Source organism: Lontra canadensis, unplaced genomic scaffold (genome assembly GCF_010015895.1).
Source record: "Lontra canadensis isolate GAN:19392208 unplaced genomic scaffold, GSC_riverotter_1.0 scaffold150, whole genome shotgun sequence".
NCBI classification, from domain to species: Eukaryota; Metazoa; Chordata; class Mammalia; order Carnivora; family Mustelidae; genus Lontra; species Lontra canadensis.
Window position 1 is genome coordinate 565,222 of NW_022631144.1, and position 26,841 is coordinate 592,062.

Here is a 26,841-nt window from a genome sequence, read left to right on the forward strand (position 1 = left end):
ATTGTTAGATCTTCTTGTTGGATAGACCCTTTAAGAATGATATAATATTCTTTTGTATCTTTAACTACAGTCTTTAGCTTAAAATCTAATTTGTCTGATGTGAGAATTGCTACCCCAGCTTTCTTTTGATGTCTGTTGGCATGAAAGATGGTTCTCCATCTCTTCACTTTCAGTTTGGGTATATCTTTAGGTTCAAAATGAGTCTCTTTTAGACGGCATATGGATGGGTCCTGTCATTTTATCCTATCTGCCACCCTGTGCCATTTTATAGGAGCATTTGGGCCATTCATGTTAAGAATGATTATTGAAAAATATGATTTTATTGTCATCATGTTGCCTGTGAAGTCTTTGTTTCTGTAGTTTGTATCTATAAATTTCTGTTCTATATCACTTCTGGGGTCTTTCAACTTTTAGAGAATCCCCCTTAATATTTCTTGCAGGTCCAGCTTAGTGGTCACATATTCTTTCAGTTTCTGCTGGTCCTGGAAGCTTTTTATCTCTCCATCCACTTTGAATGACAGCCTTGCTGGATAAAGAATTCTTGGCTGCATGTTGTTCTCATTTAGTACCCTGAATATGTCTTGCCAGGTCTCTGTGGACAGTTCTGACGTTATTCTAATATTCCTCCCTCTGTATGTAAGAAACTCTTCCTCCTAACTGCCCTTAAGATGGTTTCCTTGTTTCTAAGATTTGTGTTTTACTATTATATGCTGGGGCATTGGTCTGTTCTCCTTGATCTTGGGAGAGGTCCTCTCTGCCTCTAGGACATGAATGCTTCTTTCATTCATTCATTCTTGGCTATGATTTTGTTCAAATATATCTTCTAGTCCTTTCTCTCTCTCCACCCTCTCAGGAATCCAAATAATTCTGACAATTGGAACGTTTCATGGCATGATTTATTTCTCTAACTATGTTTTTATGGATTTTATGCTGTTTGTTCCAGGCCTCCTCCTGTTCCTTCTTTTCTATAAGTTTGTCTTCTAGATCACTAATTAGTTCTTCTGCCTTGTTTACCCTAGCTGTTAGAGTATCTAGATTAGATTGGATCTCATTGATAGCATTTTTAAGTTCTGCCAGATCAGCTCTCACTTCTGCCCTTAGAGAATCCATGTTGTCATTAATGGTTTCCTCCATTCTAGCTATTGTCTTCATAACTGTTACCCTGAAGTCTATTTCTGACATCTTGCTTATATCCATATACATTTGTTCTGTGGCAGAGGTCAAAGTCTGAATCTTTCCTATGTTGGGGGTACCTTCTCTTAGCCATTCTGTTGAGAAGTGGTTGAGGGAATATATAGAGTCCAAATTATTGACCACAACCCAAGCAAGATGCACCTGTTTGTTAGCCTCTTGTTCTTCCAGCCTACCTTCTGGGGGAGGGCCCTGCCATGCTGTTACTTAGGCAACCCTGTTTGGGCAGAGTTGCCCTGCCCCCTGTGGGGTGGGGTGGGGAATGGGCTCAGTAAAAACCAGTTTGGGGGGCTTTTGTTCCCTGAGGTCTTCCCCTGGTGGCTTTCTGTGTCTCTTCTGAGAGTCAGAGTAGAAGTGACTGTATCTAAACCTGTCTCAGAGCAGAGAGATCACAGTCTATTCTTCAGTGAGCTCTCCAGGCCACACTGTCTCCATTTCCATCTGTGCTGCTAAAAACTGCAGTGTCCTGGGTTGTGCACCCCACAGCAGCATTCCCAGCCCTCGCTTCCAGGTCTGGGCATGTCTCTGGCCTTTGTGCTTCTAAAACTGCCAGTTACCCCCTGTTCACATGTGCACCCTGACAGCTCCAGGTTTCAGTCTGGGAGGCTGCCTTAAAGTCCTTTTCCCACGGTTACTGGTCTGCGAGTCTGTGCTTGGTCCCCAGTGCAGGAGGCTTTTGGGCTCTGGTGGTGCAGGATCCCAGATTCCACCTCCCCCTTCCGTTTATCTTCTGATATCTGCCCGCAGAATCATAGCTCCCCACTTTATATCTTGAGACCAACCGTGAGATATCCCATTTGTAGAGATCCAGGTGTATCTTTTTACATCACAGGCTGATTTGTGGGTGTTCAGAATGGTCTGGTAGATATCCAGCTCAATTCAGGGGACCTGTTGAAATAGGGTGCCTTACTCCTCCACCATCTTTGCCTCAGAGGGGCTTAACTATTTATAAAGAAGCAAGGGTAATAGAGCCCAGCAGAAAGAGAGCCATGTAAAAGGAGCCATCCAATAGGAGTAGATCTTGTGGAGGATCCTCAGAACTGCTGAAGTAGGGAGCAGGGAATAAGTAACTCAGGCAAAGCAATGCAAGCACATTTCATGTCTCTGCTTTCATTATGTCCAGTAGCATCTCATTAACTGAAGCAAGTCATGATGACCAAGTCCAAAATCAACAGAGCAGGGAACATACTTTATCTCCCTACTGGGAAGGACTGATGGATCACATGATGGAGAGGAGGTATGAACTGAGGACAATCATTCACTGTGTCACTGTGGTTTCCTGAAATGAAGTGCTTCTGGTAGAATTCTGTAGTGTGGGGTCGGGGCGGGGGGGGGGGGGTGGAGAGAAACTCTAAATCAGACCCAGGCACAGGAAAGAAAGAAATGACAAAAAAGCTTATCTAGAATCTTTAGGTAGGTTTGAGGGAGAGAAACCTGGTAATTTATCTCCAGCACTTTATTTGAATTTAGTAATGCTGGTTATGCATTCTTATAGTCTCCTATCCTTTCTGGTTCTGTAAATTCTTTATATAGACATTGAGCTAAAAGTTAAATCTGGGTAATATTATCTAATCCTTAGCATTTTGGTCTTTTACCAAAGTGCTTGAATGCCAGGTTCATGTGGCTTTAGATAGAAAACTGTCACAAAAAAAATTACAAATAACAGTGTTTTGGCAGTTTTGATATGTTTTGATGTGTTGGTGCTGCTAGATTTGTGCAACATGTTGATGCCAATCCATCAAATAGCCTGCTACAAGGCAGGGAGACCAAACAGGTGACATGACACACACAAGAACCTGGTATGATGGAGGAAGGTTGGATTGTAGCAAATCCTCTCATCAGGTCTACTAAGACTAAACAGTCCTCCATCTTCAGGCCTCCAGAGAGGTCTCATATGGGTTACATCTCAGCATCTGTGATTGCTCCCTAGAATGCACCCACATTCAGTTGCCCACCATTTCTGATACTCAAAGCTCCTCAGAATGTTTGCTGTGGGTCCACCTGAGCTCATCTGACTGAGTTTGCACAAATTCTGCCCCCTGTGATGGGATTTGACCTAAGCTAAGAATAACTGGGGTACATCCTTGGCTATGTGCAATCTATGTGTTTGAATTTTCTTCCTCCCTAGGGTATGGAAGGGTATCAGCCCATTTTATAAATATTTTGTAAAATGTATTTTGAACCCAAAAAAGAGGATATTACAAAAGCTCCAGAAGTTTGGGAAAGCAGTTCTAAGCCTGAGAAGCAGCCAGGAGAATTTTCATCTCTGTTCTCATAACTGTTTTGGTAAGAGGAAGTGCTAGATTCGTTCTCTACTTTGTAGTTAAATCTGAGAAAAAAAAGAGAGAACTATAAAGAAATATCCCCTTGCACAAATTACTTTTTTTCTTAATCAGGAATAAGTGAGTTTTATGTTTTGCTCATGGTAGTGACATTCAAAACATAGGTTTTCAGTGGTTTGAAAAGTAATTTATCTAAGAAATGACAAGGAGAGTGATGCAACACAGAGATGCTCTGGATGCAAGTTGTAAAACATCGACAGAACTGCAGATGTTCCCATGGCACAGAGCTCTTCTGAATCACAGGAGTGACATTTAGATGAAAGCAGATCGCTTTTACATGGGTGTGCTTCTGCTGCGCAATGCAGCCAGAGCTAGTGAACCTTGGAAGTGAGCCAGAAAGAAGGAGCACCAAAGAATTTTATTTTATTGAGAAAAATATTCACATTTTAGATAAGATTTTAAGGAACTGTGAGGTACTTAAATCTGAGCTTGTTTTCTCTTATCAAAATATTAAACATTTATTGTATTTCTGTGGACTCATCCCCTTCTCAGAGGAAGGCAGCCCAAGTAAGAAATATGGGCTTGAAATTTGGGAGACAGAGCAAGAGTGACTTTGGGAGAGGACCACATGAAGACAACAGCTGGAGACATGGAATCTGGAAGATTGCTTGGGGAGAGGATAGAGAGAAAGAGAAGATCAAAGTCAAAACCTTGGGAAACAACCCGCTGTGGTAGACTAATAGTCCCCAAATATACATCCATGTTCTAATATGCAGAGCTTGTGGAGGTGACCTTATTTGGAAAGAGTTTATAGATGTGATTAAGGACCTTAAGATGAAGAGATTATCCTGTCTTACAGGTGGCCTCTAATGTCATCAGGCATGTCCTTAGAAAGGCAGAGGGAGATAGGTGGTGATGAGCCCATGGAGACAGGTATTGGAGTGATGTGGTCACAAGGCAAGAAATACCAAGGAATGCCAGAACCCATGAGAGGCTGAGACAAGCAAGGAGAAAAGGTCACCTCCAGAGCTTCTGGAGGGATCACAGTCCTTCTTGACTTCAGATTTCTAGCCTCCAGAACAGAGAAGTAATATATTTTTGTTGTTTCAAGCCACCAAAGCTGTGGTAATAAGTTATGGTAGCCCAAGGAAATTAACACCCCCACATTTGGGAACGAGTTAGAGAGTTTCCAGTTAGGAGACGGAGTGGTGACAAGCATGAGTTTCATGGAAACCAGTGGAAAAATTTAAAAACAGATGAGCAGAAGAAATGGTGTTAAATTGTAGACCTAAGGAGTGAGAGAGGAAAGTGCAGGGAAGTCATTGATATGATAGAGGCAATGATGACATTTGCCTTGCACTGAACACTTGCTGTATGCTGGGTACTGCCCTAAGCACTCTGTAGGTATTAACTCATTTTCATGACACTGTGAGGTAGAAACTGTTATTGTCCCTATATCACAGGTGATTAAACTGAGGCACAAAAGACTAAATAACTTGTAGTAAGGAAGTAGGTGGAAAATGGTATGGCCAAGAATCGAACCCAGAAACCCTGATTCCAGCACTTACATTTTAACACCAACTATGCTTGCCCTCTTCATCCCTAAAGGTATGTGTTTCTCAAGGCTCTGCCTGCATATCTTTTATCAAGTAAGGTAGATGATAGGTCTCAAGAAAAAAAGGTACTTTTTTTGAAAGGTATTTTGAGGTAGAAAGGTGATAAGATTAGAAACTTGACATTGCCTGGGCTCCATCTTCTCAGCTGCATTGCGGAGGAAGCTGTCTGCTAAAGCTGAGGAAAGCAACCAAGTTTCAGGCCTTAAGGTGTCTAGGAAAGATAATGAATATATAATGAAACAGAAAACATGAAATTAAAAATTTGTCGCACAGGTCAACATACTCAGTGTCATTTCCTTGGCTGGCTCTTAACTCTGCTCTGCCTATTCCTGAGGAGTCTTTGCACCAGGTAGAATGTGACGTGCAGAAGGAGAAGGAACTGAAGGCAAATTCATCCCCCATCTCTGTATGGAGTGTACTTTCTTCAGAGCTGAGGAAGGACTCTGAGAAGTACACAATAATATCCTTGCTCTTAGAGACTCTTGAGCTAGTTGGAGAAATAGGACAGCCATGTGCTGACAGGTGAATGAGAGTATAAGAGTACTGCCTCTTACTAAGGTATTTGGCAGCTGGTCGAAAACCAGGAAGACATTTCAAAATGTAGATAGAAAAGAGAGAGAAGAGATGGTTTCATAAGAGTTTGTGTCCAAGTCGTGTCAGCATAACATACCTTCTAAAGCTGCCTTGTTAAATTATTTAGAACCACTATAGACTTAAAACAGCCTATTTAGGGGCACCTGAGTGGCTCAGTAAATTAAGCATCCAATTCTCGATCTTGGCTCAGGTCATGATCTCAGGGTTGTGAGATCAAGCCCCATGCCACTAGGTGTGGAGCCTATGTAAGACTCTGTTCCTCTCTCTTTCTTCAGCCCCTCCCCCTCCCTCTCTAAAAAACAAAAACAGAAACCCACACACACAAAAAAGCCTATATATTTGTATATAATTAATTAAATTCATCAGATTGCATGCTACAGTGGAAAAGATGAGGGTTAAAATTTCAGTTACTCACTTGTGTGACATTGGACAAGTAACTTTGCCTCTTGAGCCTCAAGTTTCCTATCTGTAAAGGGTGGATATGACTTCTCTGTCTTGTAGGATAGGGGTGAGGCATTAATGGTGTGATGATCAATATTTAGCACAGTGCCTGACATTTAATAGATGACTAGCATCAAAATTTTTTCCCAAAGTAATTAAGAGTTAATTGGACCATGTAATTTATTGACTGATAATTCATTTCTGAAGATGTAACTGCTGAGTCTTCAGCAAATGTTAACTTTTCATATCTGGAGTATATTTGATGTCTTATGTGCTATTTGTTTACATATCTCTCTCCCCCATGGACTTAGCCATTGTATGAAGAGAACTCTGGTGGACCAGGTCCTTTATCTATACCTCTGAGAAATCTTAATTTTTGGAGGACCATATGAATTTGCTGAGGCAGTAAGGATTCCTCATGAATTCCCTTATAGCATACCATCTTCCCTATATCCATCCTCTCATGGCAATACTCATGAATTTTTTTGACATTTTCCCCATGATCTACATTTTATATATTCTAATATGGAATTCAACATTCCAAGTACCTATGCCATTTATTTCCACAGTGTTATTTTTATTATCATTTATAACATTTTATACTTCCTTGAAAGGAGTTTTATAAGATCTAGAAGTGCCACACTGAGTTATAGTTCTGGTTTCTTTACCCCAATAATCCTCTACAAAAGGGACAAGGAGAAATGTTTTTTCAAGAGTGGTCTGTTTCGTGGTAGCAGACTCAGACTGCATGTATTGTCTGATGTTGATTTAAAGCATCTCCTAGCCCTTTCATTTGTCACCTGAAAATTGTCTACATTCTTCTGGAGTCTTGTGGGTCTACAGATAATTCATTTTGCATCTCTCTGGAAGTATGGAACATATAGCCATGGTAGGGAGCATGACAGAGTGGAAGAAAACCAGCTTGATGCTGTTATGTTAGTTCCGCTCACAAACACCTAGGAGTAAAAGACTCACAATTGCCCAGGAATCTGAGCATCAGAGTGGGGCATGCATTGTGAGGGAAAGGCTGCCAGTTGTCTCCCAAGGGGTTACCCAGCATGGCTGGCCTTACCTGGGTGAATTTCCCAAGAACAAGTCTCGGGCTCATAGCATTGTGGGCTTAGAAACCAGATCCGTTTATTGAAGAGACTGTCTTTTTTCCACTGTATTTTTTCCTGTTTTGTCGAAGATTATTTGACCATAGAGTTGAGGGTTCATATCTGGGCTCTCTACTCTGTTCCACTGGTTTATATGTCTGTTTTTATGTCAGTACCATGATAAATTGTGCTGGGAAAACTGGAGAGCTATATGTAGAAGAATGAAACTCGACCATTCTCTTACACGGTACACAAAGATAAGCTCAAAATGGATAAAAGACCTCAACGTGAGACAGGAATCCATCAGAATCCTAGAGGCGAACATAGGCAGTAACCTCTTCGATATCAGCCACAGCAACTTCTTTCAAGATATGTCTTCAAAGGCAAAGGAAACAAAAGCGAAAATGAACTTTTGGGACTTCATCAAGAACAAAAGCTTCTGCACAGCAAAGGAAACAGTCAACAAAACAAAGAGGCAACCCAAGGAATGGGAGAAGATATTTGCAAATGACAGTACAGACAAAAGGCTGATATTCCGGTGCCTGGGTGGCCCAGTGGGTTAAAGCCTCTGCCTTTGGCTCAGGTCATGATTCCAGGGTCCTGGGATCGAGCCTCTCATCAGGCTCTCCACTCAGCAGGGAGGCTGCTTCCCTTCCTCTCTCTCTGCCTGCCTCTCTGACTACTTGTGATCTTTGTTTGTCAAATAAATAAATAAAAATCTTTAAAAAAAAAAGTTGATATCCAGGATCTATAAAGAACTCCTCACACTTAACACACACAAAACAATCATATTAAAAAATGGGCAGAAGATATGAAGAGACACTTCTCCAATGAAGACATACAAATGGCTATCAGACACATGAACGGGTGTTCATCATCACTAGCCATCAGGGAGATTCAAATTAAAACCACATTGAGATACCACCTTACACCAGTTAGAATGGCCAAAATTAGCAAGACAGGAAACAACATGTGTCGGAGGGGATGTGGAGAAAGGGGAACTCTCTTACACTGTTGGTGGGAATGCAAATTGGTGCAGCCAATTTGGAGAACAGTGTGGAGATTCCTCAAGAAATTAAAAATAGAGCTTCCCTATGACCCTGCAATTGCACTACTGGGTATTTACCCCAAAGATACAGATGTAGTGAAAAGAAGGGCCATCTGTACCCCAATGTTTATAGCAGCAATAGCCACGGTCGCCAAACTGTGGAAAGAACCAAGATGCCCTTCAACGGACGAATGGATAAGGAAGATGTGGTCCATATACACTATGGAGTATTATGCCTCCATCAGAAAAGACGAATACCCAACTTTTGTAGCAACATGGACAGGACTGGAAGAGATTATGCTGAGTGAAATAAGTCAAGCAGAGAGAGTCAATTATCATATGGTTTCACTTATTTGTGGAGCATAACAAATAGCATGGAGGACAAGGAGAGATGGAGAGGAGAAGGGAGTTGAGGGAAATTGGAAGGGGAGGTGAACCATGAGAGCCTATGGACTCTGAAAAATAATCTGAGGGTTTTGAAGGGGCGGGGTGTGGGAGGTTGGGGGAACCAGGTGGTGGGTATTAGAGAGGGCACGGATTGCATGGAGCACTGGGTGTGGTGCAAAAACAATGAATACTGTTAGCTGAAAAGAAATAAAAAAATTTAAAAAAGAAAAAAAAAAACCCAGATCCGTGGGCAGATTCATTCTAAGCAATCATGAGGAGATATAAGTATAGAAAAAAATTCAGGGTGCCAGTTTGTTAGCCCACACTGAGAACCTGGGTCGCTGGGTCCATGGGAACATTAGTATGATTACTTTCTCCCTGCAATGGAAACCAAATCCTAATCTGAAGATTGTCTAGTGAGTGCTATTAAAGCAAGGGCAGTTAAGTGGATAAAGGAAAGTGAAATTGTGTCTCAGGGCTGTCTGGCTCTTAGTATACTTGAACTTTTAGGCTGTTGTCTGGATGGGCACTACTCATGTTTGTTTATTATGAGCTTTATTGTTGTTGTTGTTGTTGTTATGCTTGGCTGACCAAACCTTATTCTGATTTGAATCATCGTTTCTTAATATTTATTAGAATTTACAATTTGGCCCAGTTCACATCATTTTGCTTTTATTTCCTCATTTCTGTTTTTTTTTTTCCTTAAGATTTTATTTATTTATTTGTCAGAGACAGAGAGCTCAAGCAGAGGGAACAGCAGGCAGAGGGAGAGGCAGGCTCCCCGCTGAGCAAGGATCCCCCAATGCAGGAATCGATCCCAGGACCCTGGGATCATGACCTGAGCCAAAAGCAGACACTTAACCAGCGGAGCCACCCAGGGTCCCATTTCTGGGTTTTTAATAGACTTTTTACTGTGGCCTTCCAGTACTGATAAGTAGACTGATTGTTTTTCTTTGCCAGGCTCAGTTTTCTCATCAATATAAGGCACCAGATTAGTTACCCAACCACTAAGGTAACTTCCAACTCTAAATTTCTACCTTCAAATTATAAGATAATTCCTCTTCTTAATAAAAAAAATTCTGCACTTGGGTGAAGCTCAACTTTTCTCCCTCAGATAGCATAATTCCTGACCATGTTCTACTCCCCTGGCTTGTTGGCATTAAATAAGGCTAACACATTTCTGTGGCTTTTTTTAAAGATCTGGATTCAGTTTTCCATGAGTCTGAATTCTAGCTCTGTCCTCACAGTGCTTCTTTAGACAAAATTTATCCTTCATATTTCACTGAGGCCTCTAAAATTATTTTCCAATTCTGTTTTTCATCAGTAATTTATTAGTTGGAAATATGTAGTGAAAAGATTTTTTTCTTTTCTTCTTTTAATTTTTTATTTTTTCAGCCTAACAGTATTCATTATTTTTGCACCACACCCAGTGCTCCATGCAATCCGTGCCCTCTCTAATACCCACCACCTGGTTCCCCCAACCTCCCACCCCCTGCCCCTTCAAAACCCTCAGATTATTTTTCAGAGTCCATAGTCTCTCATGATTCACCTCCCCTTCCAATTTCCCTCAACTCCCTTCTCCTCTCCATCTCTCCTTGTCCTCCATGCTATTTGTTATGTTCCACAAATAAGTGAAACCATATGATAATTGACTCTCTCTGCTTGACTTATTTCACTCAGCATAATCTCTTCCAGTCCTGTCCATGTTGCTACAAAAGTTGGGTATTCATCCTTTCTGATGGAGGCATAATACTCCATAGTGTATATGGACCACATCTTCCTTATCCATTCGTCCGTTGAAGGGCATCTTGGTTCTTTCCACAGTTTGGCGACCGTGGCTATTGCTGCTATAAACATTGGGGTACAGATGGCCCTTCTTTTCACTACATCTGTATCTTTGGGGTAATACCCAGTAGTGTAATTGCAGGGTCATAGGGAAGCTCTATTTTTAATTTCTTGAGGAATCTCCACACTGTTCTCCAAATTGGCTGCACCAACCTGCATTCCTACCAACAGTGTAAGAGGGTTCCCCTTTCTCCACATCCTCTCCGACACATGTTGTTTTCTGTCTTGCTAATTTTGGCCATTCTAACTGGTGTAAGGTGGTATCTCAATGTGGTTTTAATTTGAATCTCCCTGATGGCCAGCAATGATGAACACCCGTTCATGTGTCTGATAGCCATTTGTATGTCTTCATTGGAGAAGTGTCTGTTCATATCTTCTGCCCACTTTTTGATATGATTGTCTGTTTTGTGTGTGTTGAGTTTCAGGAGTTTTTTATAGATCCTGGATTTTATCCACTATTTGGTTACCTTCAAATATGGTTAGTAAAGGAAAAGTGGGGATAAATATTTGCTTCTTTCCCTATATCAATTTTCTGAGTAATGAATTGGTGTTTTAGCAACATTTAATGATGATCAATGAGCGTTCTTTTTAAAAAATCTTTGAGTATTAGTAATTTATTATTTTAAAATATCTTCAATTTATTATATGGTTTATATGTATCAGCAGGTGTAGTCCATATTGATATAAACAACAGAAGTCAATACAGTCAATATTGTTTTTGATGAGATTGACATAATCTCTAGAGTTTGCTTTAAAATACTTTAGCACTTAAAAAGCATATCAACAACAGAAAGAGTGGAGTATGTTGAAACAAGATTAGAAAAATCTTTTTTCTCTCCATCTTTATGGAAAAATCTGGATATTTTTTGAAGTTAAGTGATGGGTACATGGAATTTATTATGCTAATCTTTTTGCCTTTGGTATGTTTGAAATTTTCCTGGATAAAATAGCTCTAAAAAGGTACATAATTTGAATATTATCAGAGGTACAAATCTGAGTTAAATCTTCAACTCTGGTCTAAACATGAGTCTTATGGAAAAGTTGCTTATTTTTTTAATTAAAAGTTTAAAATAAAAGTTTAAATTAAAAGTTAATTAAAAAAATAGAAGTTGCTAGGGGACTCCCAAGGAAGATGGCTAAGGACCCTAAGTTCACCTCATCTCACAGATACAACTAGATACTACTCACTTCAGAACAAACAATCCAGAAAAGGAACCAAAGACTGGCCAATCTCCACAACTAAATGTAGAGAAGAGGCCGCATGGAGAGGGTAGGAGAGGAAAGGACTTGGTAGGAACATAAACCCCATGAATTTAATTTTTTGAGGGAGGTTAGCCACAGGTACAGAGAAGGGTGAGAAACAGATTAGCACACTGGGGAGCCTATAAGCGGAAGAGGAATCCCCATAGCATTTGGCTCTGAGAATCAGGGACTGAATTTCATGAGTACTTACAATCAGCAGGACTTAAAGTTTGGAACTTTAAAAATCAGCTGGCTGAAGCTCTGAGGGTCCCAGGGGCAAAAGGAAGCTGAGCCCGTATCCTTAAAGACAGCAGAGCAAACAGCCTCTGAAAATGCCTCTTGGAAGAAGCAGTTAGAAAGACACCTGGAACTTAAAGGAAGGAAAGTTAGTTACTAATCTCAAAGTTCGCTGAGAGATTTTCCAGGAACAAAGGAGCTGGCAGGTGTCATTTTCCTCCTCTACCCCTCATCATAAACACACAGCCACCTGTGAGAACCAGCTGGGCACCAGCACACCCTACCTAACTTGCTTATACTGCTTCCTGCCCCTCCATCAAGTCCTCCCTCAGTCCTGGTGCTATAGATCCCTTCCCTGAGAAGAACCATAGAGACCTCACCAACACTGTATCTCCCATCCACCTGTGGAAGATGTGGGCACCTTGTTAAGAATACATCTCTCACCTGTGGGTGGTTTGTGGCGTGACCAGTCTAACCCAGGTCTCTGCTAAAGCTGTGTATTCCCTGTGGAGGAGGACCAGCACTACCTAGTTAAAAATGCACAGCTGGCCCACTACTTTCAAGAGCAAAGATGTAGCTGACTTCCCAAACACACAGAAACAGACACAAAGAACTAGACAAAAATGAGGAGACAGAGGAATGTATCACAAATGAAAGAACAGGAAAAAATCAGAGCAAGAGACTTAACAGAAATGGATGTAAGTAACATGCCTGAGAGAGAATTTAAAATAATGGTCATAAAGATACTCACTGGACTTAAGAAGAGTGGAGGACATCAGTGAGGCCCTTAACAAAGAGGCAGAAAACATAAAAGAACCAATCAGAAATGTAGAACACAATAAGTGAAATTAAAAATAAACTGGATGGAAAAAATAGGCTGGAGGAAGCAGGGGAATGAAATCAATGAACTAGAAGAGAGAGTAATAGAAAGTAATAAGGCTGAAAAACTGAGAGAAAAATTATGCAAAATGAGAATAGACTTAGGGAATTCAGCATAGTTCCATCAAGCATAATACTGAATTATAGGGATCCCAGGAGAAGAGAGAGAAAAGGGTAGAGAAAATTTATTTGAAGAAATAATTGCTAAAAACTTCCCTAATCTGGGAAAGGAAACATCCAGATCCAGGAGGCACAGAGATCCACCAATAAAATCAACCAAAGGTGGTCCACACCAAGATACATAGTAATCAAAATGGTAAAAAGCAATGATAAAAATTTTTAAGAGCAACAATGTAAAAGAAGTCAGTTACATACAAGGGCATCCCCATAAGGCTATCTGTGGATTTTTCAGCAGAGACTTTCCAAGCCAGAAGTGGGTGGCATGATATATTCAAAGTACTGGGAGAGAAAAATCTATAACCAAGAATACTCTATGCAACGAGGCTATCAATCAGAATAGAAGGAGAAAGAGAGTTTCACAGACAAAATTAAAGGTGTTCATGACCACTAAAGTAGCCCTATAAGAAATAATAAAGAGAGGGTACCTGGGTGGTTAGGTTAAGTGTCTGCCTTCAGCTCAGGTCACAATCCTGGAGTTCTAGGATGGAGCCCCAGATTTGGCTCCCTGCTCAGCAGAGAGCCTGTTTCTCCCTCTCCCTCTGCCTGCTGCTCCCCCTACTTGTGCTCTCTTTTTGTCTCTCAAAATAAAATCTTAAAATAATAATAAAAGGAACTCTTTGAGTGGAAAGGAAAGACCATAAATCAGAGTGTGAAAAGTAGGAAACACAAAAGCAGTAAAAATAAGTATTTCTGTAAAAAAAAAAAAAAAATCAAGGAATCCATAAAATAAAAGGATGTAAAACATAATATCATGTAGATAAAACATGGAGAGTAATAAAGAATGGGTTTGAACTTAAGTGACCATCAACTTAATATGGACTGCCATATGGTCATATGCAGAAGATGTTATCTACAAATCTAATGGTAACCACAAATAAAAGCCTACTAATAGATATGTAAAGAATAAGGAGAAAGGAATCTAAGCATATCACTAAAGAAAAGTAGCAAGCCATGAAAGAAAGAGAAGGATCCGAGAAAAACTACCAAAAAGTCAATGAACACATATCTGTCAAAAATTACCTTGAGTGTAAATGGACTAAATGCTCTTATCAAAAGACATAGGGTGACAGTAGATTACAAAAAACAAAACCCATCTACATGCTTCCTACAAAAGACTAATTTCAGACCTAAAAATACCTGCAGATTTAAATTGAGGGATGGAGGGGCACCAGGGTGGCTCAGAGGGTTAAGCCTCTGCCTTCAGCTCAGGTCATGATCTCAGGGTCCTGAGATCCAGCCCTGCATCGGGCTCTCTGCTGAGCAGGGAGCCTGCTTCCCAATCTATCTCTACCTGCTGCTCTGCCTACTTGTTATCTCTTTATTTCTGTCAAATAAATAAATTAAATTAAATCTTTAAATTGAGGGGATGGAGAAACAATTATCATGCAGATGGGTGTCAGAAGAAAGCTGGAATAGCAATACTTAAATCAAACAAAATAGACTTTAAAATGAAGACTTTAAAATAAAAACTTAAAAGAAGGGCATTATGTAAATAAAAACAAATATAAACTATTGAGACTACATCAAAATAAAATATTTCCTCACAGCAAAGGAAACAATCAATAAAACGAAAAGGTAGCCTACTGAATGGGAGAAGATATTTTAAAATGATATATCTGATAAGGGGCTACTATCCAAAATATACTTAAAAACTCAACACCTAAAAACTTACAAATAATTCAATTAAAAATGGGCAGGAGGCATGAATAGGCTTTTCTCCAAAGAAATAGGCACAAGAAAAGATGCTCAATGTCACTCATCACCAAGGAAATGCAAATCAAAACTATAATGAAATATTACCTTACACTTGTCAGAATGGCTTAAATCAATACAAAAACAAGTTTTGGTGGGGATGTAGAGAAAGGGGAACCCTTTTGCACTGTTAGTGGGAATGCAAACTGATGTAGCCACTGTGGAAAACAGTATGAGGGTTTCTCAAAAAGTTAAAAGAGAACCATCCTATGATCCAGTAATCACACTTCTGGGTATTTACCCCCCAAACAAAAAGAACACTAATTCAAAGGGATTCATGCATCCCTATGTTTATTGCATCATTATTTACTATAGCCAAGTTATGAAAGAAGACCAAGTGTCCATCAATTGATGAATGGATAAAGAAAATGTGATATAATCATCAAAGCAGAAAATCAATAAACAAGAGCATTGAATGACACATTGGACCAGATGGACCTCATAGATATATACAGAACATTCCACCCTAAAAGAAAATGTTTATATATATATGTATATATATATATATATATACATATATATATATGAATATTATTCAGCCATAAAAATATGAAAAATATGAATTCTTGCCATCTGTAGCAACATGGATGGAGATAGAGAGTATAATACTAAATGAAATAAGTCAGAGGAAGTAAAATATAATGTGATTTCACTCACATGAAATTTAAGAAACAAAATAAATGAGCAAAAGAAAGACACAAACTGAGAAACAGACTCTTAACTATAGAGAACAAACTGATGATTAGCAGAGGGGAGGTGCATGGGGGATGGGTGAAATTGGGGATTAAGGAGAGCATTTGTTGTATTGAGCACTGGGTAATTATAGTGTTGAATCACTATTTTGTACACCTGAAAGTAATATAACACTGTATGTTAACTCTACTGGAATTAAAATATTTTTAAGAAAGGAAAAAAATGCTCGATTTTTATTGAAATTCCAGATACCCCAGTAGAAATTCCTAAACTAAATAAGTGCATATTTTCCCAGGATTTTGGTAAGAATTTTCATATTTGACTTCATTGGGTCTCCATTCATGAAACTCTTGTCATGATAACTGAGGATATCCACTTTTGAATGAAATAATGTTCAGTGAATAATCCAATGTGAAAGTCAGTCAGTATCAGAATTCCAGTGTCATTAACATTCTTTAAGAATTTGAACCATTGTTACTTAAACTGTCTGTATTTTAAGTCAGAAAGTAATTTGGTATTTTAACCATTCAGAACTGACTTTTTAGGTAATAATGGTGCTATTTCTCATTCCAGGTTTAAGTTTATCTATTCATGGGGCTGAAAAGCATTTGCAAATCCATCAACTGCGAAGTGTGGCAAGACGCCCAGGGTCACGTCGCCTGCCTGTGGTCAGGCATTCCTCACTTCCACCAGGCAGGAGGTCAATAAAAATGGAGGCAAGCTCTTCTGGAATCACTAATGAGAAAACCAAAGTCTTCCACCCAGGTAATGCGTGGGAAATAGTCAACAGAGACCCATTTTAGTAGCAATGTAGTACTGTCAGCATTATATTTTTATTCCAGTTAAACTTACTTTTTATTTTTTTATGTTTATTTTTTTAAACTTGTCTTTTAGAGTCTTGTTTTTTTCCCTCCTCTTTTCCCTTTGGTCAGTGGTAAATATCTCCAAGACCAATAAGAAGAGAAAGAGCTCAGTGTGTCAGAAAAAGGTTAAGGCTACATTCTACCTACAATGGTAGTGGAATCTAAGTGAAAATCTGAGTGAGTAAACTCTTACTCAGTTCAGAAAAGCTTACTGTATAATACAATAAAATAGAAATTTGCCCATTTTCTTGATAATTTTCTCTAAGATAGTCCAGGTAAAAATTCAAGCTAAAAATGCCCACTTCAAAGCCTACATTACCTGACTTGCCTTGGCTATATTGTCTGGAGATTAGGAGAGAAGACTGGAGTTATATTGAGCTTCAAGGGTCTGGAAAACATCTGTGATTTCTTAAAAATATTAAATAAGTCTATGTTAAAATAGGTAATCTCAACTAAAAGGTTTTATTGCTTGTTTATATGAGAAGCTCATCTAAGCTTTCACTCATTCATTCATTCATTCAGCAAATTTTTTGAGTGCCTTCTATATGCCAGGCATTGTTTTGGGTGTTGAGAAAACATCAGTGAATAAGACAACATTTCTGCCCATCTGATTCGTAGAAACACTGAACTGTAGGCACTTCAGAAGTCCTTTAGTATAACTGTCACCTGATCCTGATTCCAGTTATGTACTGGCTGGTGGCTACCCAGCCAAACCTCCATCTCTAGATCTATCACACCATCTCTCTCTCAACTGATAACCTTGTTTCCTAACCTCACTGAGCTACCCCAGGGCCACTGGGCATGAATTACTGCAGATTCCTTACCCTCCATTCTAAATTTGTTCCTGCTTACTTTCATCCTTCTCTTTCCTCCAGTTTTCAGAAAGTGAAGGTCCTCCCACTGTCCTTGACCAAGCCTTCACCTGTGGTCTTGGCCATACCTCCTCTCTTGAGCCTCACTCAGGAGAATGTGTACCCTCATTCTTGTCTTTTCTCCCTCCCTTGCTTTTGACTTAAGAAAACTTAAAAGTTTCTCCCATTCTAATCATTTTCATTTGAAATTGATCTTTTCTCTCTTCTGCCATGTTTTCTTCTGTAAAAGAATAATCTACTCCTATTTTCTCTTTTCTCTCACTTCCCAGCCACTCTTTAACCTAATACAATCTAGTTTCTGGATTCTCCACTCTAGCACAGCTGTCTTGTGGTCCTTTGTAAACTTATTTTATCACAGAATACTGAGTGGCAGACTCTTCTGATGCACCAGATCAGGGTGGACCACCACTTCTTCCCAACACTGTTCCCTGGTTTCCATGATGAACTTCTTTCTTGGTTCTCCTCTTACTTTTCTCACAGGTAACTTGGATGGTTTCCCAACCACCAGCATCTCTCTCTTCCCCTTGCTTCCTATCCCATTATATCCTTTATATCAAATCCATAATGATTTGTCTCAACCCCTAATCATGTCATTCACCTTGCTGATCCTACTGATTTTGAGGTAAAGTTCAAACCTCTGAGCATGTTAAAAACAAATGCCTTTCTTGTTCTAGCTCTACTACATCTCATCCTTTAATTTTGCCACCTTCTGCCTTAAGCTTTATATTCTAGTGTATCAGTCCCAGTTCAACCAAAAAAGCAGAACCCGTAGAAGATGGATATTTAGAGATTTTTGTTATAAGACATTGGCTTCCATAATTGGGAAGGCTATGTAGGCAAGTCTGAAATCCATAGAGCAGGTACTTATGAATGGCATGCTGGAACTTTTGGGCACAGCTGAAGCTTCTGTCTGTAGGAGGAATTTCTTCAGAGAAGCCTCAGCTCTGCTTTTGAGACCTTTCAATTGGTTGAATCAGTCCTACCCAGATTATTTAGGATAATCTCTCTTACTGAAAGAAACTAGTTATGTACTTTAATTATGTCTAGAAAACACCTTCACAACAACACCTAGATTAGTGTTCATTGAGTAACTGGGGACTGTAGTCTCGCCAAGTAGTCATATCAACCAGACCATCACATCGAATCAGACTGACTTTCTTTCAGCTCTCCATCACATGATGCTATTCCATGTCTCCCAACCTTTGTTCATGCTGTTCTCTTGAGGATGCCCTGTCTTTGTTCCATTATTTTTTAACATTTTGAAATTACCTGTGTATCTCTCCACTATAAGGTATTCAAGGGCAGAGATTCTGGATTATATATCTTTGTCCTTTTAATAAATATTTGTAGGGTAGAATTGAACTGAGTGTCCATTACTTATTTACCAGACTATTACAGTAGTTTTATTGTACATTTTCCCAGCTTTATTGGGATATCATTGACACATTAAAATTGTTTTATAATTGTTCTATCTGACTTTCTATCAACAAATGTTTATTGGAAGCCTATTAGGTTACCAGGTACTCTTCAAGTATTTGGGATACATCAGTGAGTGAGATGAGGGATGAGTCTGGCAGTTTGAGGAACAGCACAGAGACCCCTGAGCCTAGAATGAGGGGAAACACCAGCCTAGATAGGTCAGATAGAGCAGGGCCTTGTAGGCCACTATAAGGACTCAGAGCTCTTTGCAAAATGGGAGTTCTTATAGGTTTTTGAGCAGAAGAATCCCATGCTCTGACGTACTTTTTTTTTTTTTTTCTAAATTTACTTATTTATTCAGGAGAGAGAAAAAGAGAGCATGAGAGTGTGTGAGGGTGGAGGGAGGGGCAGAGGAAGAAGGGGAGAGAATTCTCAAGCGGATTCCCCACTGAGTGCAGAGCTTGGTGCAGTGCTTGATGCTAGGACCTGAGATCATGACCTGGGTCAAAATCAAGAGCAGGATGCTTAACTGACTGAGCCACCCAGGTGCCCTGATGTGACATATTTTAAGAGGCCCACAGTTGCAGCTATGTGAAAATACACCATAGATGGAGAGGGTGAAAGGAGAAAGGTCAGATAGGAGACCATCATAACAGTCTGGTAAAAGGGAAAGTGGTAACCCTAACTGGGTGTGGCAGAAATGGTATTAAGAATTTGGATTCTGGAAGTATTTTAAAGTTGGACCATCAGGATTTCACAGTGGATCAGATGTGGGGTAAGAGAGAAAAGAGAGCTAAAGATGGCTCTAAGGTGTTTGGCCTGAATAAATTAGATTGGTATCAACTGAGATGGAGAAGGCTGCAGGTTAAGTAGATTCAGTGGATTTTAGGGAGGAAGGAGGGAAAAGATGAGAAGACCAATTGTAGTCATGATAATATTGAGAACTAATGAGATCATATGGGTCAGTGGAATAAGCATGTCTGGGGAGTTTGAGAGATTGATCTGGGAAGGAGATATAAAATCAACTTTTGTTGACATATAAATGGTCTTTAAAGTCATATGGTGAAAAGAGATGACTGAAGGAAGAAGTAAAGATGGAGAAGGGGAGAGGATGAAGGGCTAGAATCTGGGTGACTCTAACAGTAAAGGTAGGAGAGAATGAAGACCAAGAAAGAATGACTGTCAAGGATGTAAAGAAACTAGAAATTACATGTGTTGGAAGTAAAGAACGTTTATCAATAAGAGAGGAGTGGGGGCACCTGGGTGGCTCAGTGGGTTAAGCCTCTACCAGCTCAGGTCATGATCTCAGGGTCCTGGGATCAAGCCCCACATCGGGCTTTCTGCTCAGTGGGGAGCCTGCTTGCCCCTCTCTCTCTGCCTACCTCTCTCCCTACTCTCTCACTGTCAAATAAATAAAATCTTCAAAAAAAAAAAAAAAAGAAGAGAGGAGTGATTATATAGGTTAAATGTTGCTGAAACTCAAGTAAGATGAGAGCTAAGAGTTGGCCATTGATTTTAGTAAAATGGCAATCAATGATGACTTTGATAAGAACAGTTTTGGTGAAGCAGTGGGGATGAAACCCTGATTAAAGTGAGTTTAGTGGCGCCTGCGTGGCTCAGTCATTACGTCTGCCTTCAGCTCAGGTCATCATCCCAGGGTCCTGGAATTGAAGCCCACATCAAGCTCAACATCAGGTTCCCTGCTCAGCGGGAAGCCTGCTTCTCCCTCTCCCTTTCCCTTGCTTGTGTTCGCTCTCTTGCTGTGTCTCTTGCTGTCAAGTAAAATAAATAAAATATTTTAAAATAAATAAATAAAGTGGGTTTAAGAGAAAATGGAGGGACATGAATTAGATATTGTGACTATTGAAGACTTTTTAAAAGCAGTGTTGCTGTGCAGGCTAGTGAAGAAATAAGGCCTGGGCTGAAGATGAAGTAGTCAAGAGAGCATTTTGTTTTTTTCAAAATAGCACATCTTCAGCAGATAATTTATGATGTTCAGAAGAGGGGAGAATTCATGATGTGGGTGTCAGTGAGAAATGAGAGTTATACACAATAGAATTATGAATAATTTATCCATGATAACAGATGGGAAGGGAGAGTATGTGTGGCTGTTGGCAGTGCAATGAGGGTCTAAAAAGTTCTTTCCTACTCTATCAGTTTTATCTGTAATGTGGGAGGCAAGGTCATCACTGAGAATGAGAATGAAATCTTGTTCAGAGAGGGAGGGAGAGGGAGATGGTATAAAGATAGGTGGTATGGATGGGGGAAATAAGATTGAGAGCCAGCCTACATTAAAGGACTATTTGAAATTCATGGTCATGAAATTAGGACAAGTCATCATGGTTGTGTGTTTTTCTTTAACTCTGTTTAGGTACATGCATGAAGACATAGAATAGATGCACAGTTACATGTAGTTAGGATTGTGATTTTTGCCAAGGAAGTAGGAAAAGAGAGAGAGAATCAAAGGTGTATGAGAGGGAATGATGACAATTGGTTATGTGATTCAAATGTGATAAAGAGGGGAGTGAAGCCAATAAAGGAATGAGGGGGTAGTGGGAAATTGAGAGAATCAGTTGAAGGTTCCAGATGGGTTGAAAGCATGTCAGGTTAGGGTAGGGAGAAGTAGAGCTAGAAAGTTAATAGGTGATTGTAAGAGAGTGAGTGGAATGACTGGCACTGATATTATGGAGGATTTTGTTATTATTAGTAATGACAAGGTCTATATTAGGGTATGAAATGAATGGCTGTAATAGAGTGGAAGGCAAGATCATTGGAGGAAAGAATTCTCAGGGACTGAGAGGCCAGGGTTTGGGAAAGATCATCTATATAGATATTGAAACTGTCAAAGATTGAATAGTATTTAGAAGAGGAATAATAAGCCATGACTTGAGCTCATCCAGAAATGAGGGAGCATGACTTGAAAGGGATATAACAACCTGAGATTCAATACTAGGGATGTTTAGAGAATAGGGAAAACTGGTGGTCTGAAGGTGTCATTAATATTCAAGGAAGATACCTCTTCCTCTCCAGGTCCATTGATGTTAGGACTATAGGAAAAAAAATAGTACCACAGGAAAGAGCCACAGGGAAGCAGTGACTTCTGGAAGAGTCAGGCTTTGATAAGAGCAGGATGATGAGAAAAGTCTGAGAAAGACTAATGATGGGAGGAGAATTCTGGAGGGCCCAGTGGAAGGGATTTAGATGTGGGGGAATTGCATTCAACAGCTTTCTTTAGTTATTTTTCTGAACCATCCCAAAATTTTCCTCCAAAGATCATTAATATTATCCCTCCTCTACTTAATAATCTTTATGGCTGTCCAAAAGAAAGTGCAACCTTATGAGTCCAGTTTCTCAGGCCCTCTGCAGTATAACCTCTCCCCTTTTTTCTTGGCTTATCTTTATACCCCAGCCTCCCTTATTCTACTTTAACCACCTATGACTCTTCATTATTTCTCAAATAAGCTCCTCCCACTTTTGGAAATGCCCTTCCCCCCAGTAAATCTCTACTTAGCCCTTCTCATTCCTCAAAATGTAACCCAGTTCCATATCCTCTCAAAAGCCTTCCTAGATCTCATTGGTCAGAATGCCCACTTTCTAGTACTTCTACAGAATTCAGAAGCCTTATCAAAGTCCATATTTTTTTTTATATTTCAGAGTTCTCCTGGAAGTCAGGAACTGTATTCATTTTTTCTTTGTATTCTCTATCTCCACTAACCCCATGCTTTATTCAGAGAAAGTTTACTAAATGATTATTTGCTGTTTGAAATCTATTCCACCCACTGCATACAGGTTTGCATTCTGAAGTTACACAGGCTAAATCTAGTTCCTTCAAGTGATGTTCCTTTAAAAACTCATCTTGAGCTATTTCCCAACTGAAACATTTCCTTAAGTGTCTTCAATACTTCCTTCAATGATATGGTATTCAGATTGTTTACCATCCTACTCTCTCTGCTATTAGAAACCATCTTATTTCAATTACTGCCTCTTTGAATATACAGTGCCCAGAATTACATAGAGTATTTTGTTTATGTGTGACCCAGGTAGAGTCAGTCAGTGTTTAGTTGATATCCTATGCTGAAATAAATATAATAAAAATTTGAAAAAATGTTAAAGTATTTGCTAATGGTATAATGTCAGTGTGAGATAATTTAGCAGATCTCAAGTGACTGATCTCACTTTAAAAACATCACTATGTTTATCCATACTTTTATCATAGATATTGAAACCTACTTGCTTTGAGTAATGGTAGAAAATATAAATAAAGCCAATTCTTTAGCAATGAATTATAATTAAAAATTATTTTAAATTATAATTAAAAACCTGTTTTTAAATATGTATATTTAAAACTATTCTGCAAGTTAGATGTAACTTCAGTTACAACGTTTTATTTTTAGTATACTTACACTAATGCATCATAGCTATCTGTTGGGAGGTTATACAAGAGCTCTCAAACTTATTTGTAGTGAGTCATAGATTTTAGAAGCATCATGAACATTTTAGTAATATTAAGGCCTATTATGTGATCATCATATTTTTACAAAGTTAATAATCCCAGTTCTCAAAGTGCTCTCTAAAAGCTCACTCAGACTGGTTGTGGAGTACAAAAAGAAACAATAAGAGTCTCGTTGATCTTCTATGCTATCATCCCTGAACAATTTCAATTCATTTATTCCCCTTTGAGTTTACCAAAATTTCTGAGTTCCTACTATGTACAAACAAATATTTATTTGGAAGATAACTTGTTGGGACTGGAATGTTGTAGAACTCTATTACACATGGACCTTAGGAGGCTTACACTCATGTCCAGAGAGAAATCAGCCTGGGTTCTTTGGTTATGAACAACTGAAACTAATGATTTAATCCAAGCAAAGAATGAATTTAAATCTGGAGGATATGTATGGAAATGGATGGAAACAGCCTTGGAAAAAGAAGAGAAACCAATAAATGAATTATTTGATTATCTGGAATAAATAAACCGTTTGTTTTAGTTTTGCATTATTTGGCTCAAGTTTTGAAGACTTGGGAAAGCCAGTCTTATTGGCCATGCGCCTTTCCCTTGGCTGAGGTGGTGATGAAAGAAAGGATGGGACAGAAGGAGACTTCTCCCTTCAGCTGTTATAATAGGATTGTAGGACCACCTGGGCTACATATTGTAAGGGAAAGACACTGCCCCAAAAGTAGAGGGGATGTTAGAAAAGAGAAATGAATATACAAGAATGTCCACTACAAGGACCTGTATGTAACCTGCTGTATTAGAAACCAAACTGTTTTAAGGGCTGGAACAAAGATATAAATAAAGTTATGGGAATATTCTTAGTGAGAAAAATTTAAGAATTCATAAGGTGTAAAGTCTACAAATTGGACTTTGAAGTCAACTGGAATATCAACAGGAGAATGGAGGGAAGGACATTCATATGTAGGAGAGTTATTATTCTAATAACAGAGAATGTATTATGCTGTTTATGAATGTAGCCTTTGTTAGAGACTTTTGAACCCAGATATGTTAACTGATAGCTATGTAGACTTGGACAACTGACTTAATTTCTGTGAATCTTGGTTTTCTGACCAGCAAAATGAGGATATTAATAGCTATTTCATAGTATTAGAATTGCCCACTTAAATACAGAGTTCACAGTTAAATTTCAAATAAACAGCAAATGTTTTTTGGTGTATTTCTCAATACTACATGGGGCACCTTATAATAAAAAATTACTAGTTGTTTATTTGAAATTCAAATTTAACTGGGTACTCTGTATTTTTTATGTACTATAGCTGGCAACTCTATATAACATTGTTAGGACAAGTTAATAAATTCATCAATGTAAAATGCTCAATATGATCCTTGTCACGTGGTAAGTGCTCAGTAATAAATAGTAGTGATTACTTTTGTTTTCATCATCACAGACAAAATTCAGAAACCTGAAAGTGAATATGTCATAGAACCCTTTCTGGCTCAGTCACTGTACCATAGAGCGGTTTTTCAACTTGGGCTAGAATGAATATTCTCATTGTGCTATACAACACAGGAGCTGTTTACCTTTGTCTTGTCTGTGTGTGGTTTTGTTTTTCTTCAGATTGTTTCAGATTATTTCTCTCTTGTGTTGATTTCAATTTGACCTTATCTTTTAGCCACTCATAATTAACAAATATTATTTTCTATTCCCTTTTATAGGCCAATAATAGAAGTATTAAATGGCACCAAGCTTGGGACTATAATTTAAGGATCAAGAGCAGAGTAAACTGAAGTATTGATTGCAATTTTTTGAATTTGAAACTGTAAAACTTTGTGGGTATAGATCACATTATCCCAGTTTAATGACTATGCTGCATAAAATAGAATTAGAAGCTTTCTGCAATCTTAAATACTTCTTCTATTGCTTTTCCTTTATCTGTTAGGCCTATCATATAGTCCCAGAGGAATATCATCAATCCCAGAATTTGTCCGTTATTCTCTTTTAGAGTTTGTAAAATGGCGTTTTTACTGATATGTTTAATGGTTTTCCCAAGTAATTTCTGACACAATTCCTTTTATCTTTTAATTTAAAACCTGAGCAGCCCTTTAAGCCTGATTATTTTGTATGTGTGTGTGTGTGTATATATATATATATATATATATATATATATATATATATATATATGGTATCTAAATGCTGGGACAAATTGATTTCACACAAGAGACACTTTAGGATTTTGTTGTTTCTAGTAAAGCTAGAATGTAGTTCTGTCTGTATATGGAGGTATTAAGTGTTTGATAGAAATAAAATTATAGCTACAATTTATTAATTACTCTACCATATTCTCAATCTCAAGAACTGTTAAGCTGCTTGCATCATTCCTTATCTCATTTAATTTCCCTAATATTCTCATGTAGTTATCCTTATTTTTCTGACTGGGGAAACTAAGGCACAGAGATGGTTATATGACTTGTCCAAGGATGTATAGCCAGTAAATGGCAGAAGCAAGATTCCACATCAATTAGTCTGATTCCCTTATTCAATGTGCTGATGTTACCTTCTTCTTTAAATGATGTGGTGGCAATATATTTCTAGCAAGTTAGTATAACAAAGCCTTGGAAAACTTAAATTACAAGACCTGTAATAATTCACACCTTAGCATAAGAAGACCATACTGAAGAAGGGACCAGTAAGATTCCATTGGAAAGTGACAATCCACCTTGTAGCTTCCTTTTTTGTTGTACTCTGCATTAGGCCTTTATTTATTTATTTTTTTATCCTCCTTTTTTCTGGTTCTAATTCTGGTTCTGATTATAGAACACGTTCCCATTTCTCTGAGTTTTAACGATTACTTTCTGGCCCTCATGTCAAGCTCTGATCTCAAATTAGGGAACAGATTGAACTCAGCAAGTGCCTTTCATGTTCTCTTTCACCCCTTAAATGGCAGTACCAGGAGCTATGCGGAAAGGGACAGGGAAAGACAAGGAGCAAGTAAGGAGAGATTTTTTTTTTTAAAAGCCAAGAAAGACTTGTGTTTTTCCTAAGAAGCCAAATGAAGGCTGACTTACCTCTAGTTCTGCCAAAATGAGAGTGGAGATTCAACTTGTTCTTTTGGGAAAAAGTAAGGAAAAAGCAAATGGATGACTATTCTTTACCACAGTAATTATCATAATACAACCACCTCACATTAAATGATGCTTCATTGTTTCCAAACGGCTTTTGCAAATATTTCTCCTACATCTCACTTAGTTCTTCCAGCAGCCCATGAGGTGGAATTATTCTTATTTTACTGTGGCTCAGGAAGTGAAATTGCTTGACCAAATGCATAAAATTAGTAATTGGTGTACCCTAAGACCTATGTCTTTAATTTCTTATGAGTGGTTTTTTTTTTTTTCCCCAGCTATGCCCTTTTCCCCCCCTTGAAGATGAAAATTAGTTGACTGTGAAATTTTAATGTTTTTCTCATCACTTTATCTGGAAATAAACATTGAGAATTGTGGCTGAAGCTTCTTTACTGAACCTAAAGAACCTGGCTACTCTTCCTGAATAGATCTGAAGCTGGGTAAAACTACATGTTTGTTTCATCTGTGAAGTGGATTTTTCATGTGACTGGAAGATAAGATCTTCCACATGGCTTTGAAATTATGTGGGAGAAAAACTGTAAGAGTTACTTTGGGCTTCTCTTTCATTTCTTGTTGCATTGAAGGTGAATGTGGTATCTTTCAGAACAGTCAATGGTATAATTTTGA

General features: G+C 38.7%; 1 protein-coding gene across 3 annotated transcripts in view; it reads left to right on the forward strand.

Moving 5' to 3' along the window:
• ANO4 (anoctamin 4) overlaps positions 1-26,841 on the forward strand; it is a 450,000-nt gene that overhangs the window by 200,868 nt on the left and 222,291 nt on the right. For 2 of the 3 annotated variants that reach the window (XM_032844283.1, XM_032844285.1), the window contains one exon: positions 16,058-16,249. In XM_032844283.1, the coding sequence (XP_032700174.1) occupies positions 16,058-16,249 (192 nt within the window). Of the gene's footprint in view, positions 1-2,325; positions 2,429-16,057; positions 16,250-26,841 lie in introns of those variants that run through there. The other variant, XM_032844284.1, reaches the window with a different exon arrangement.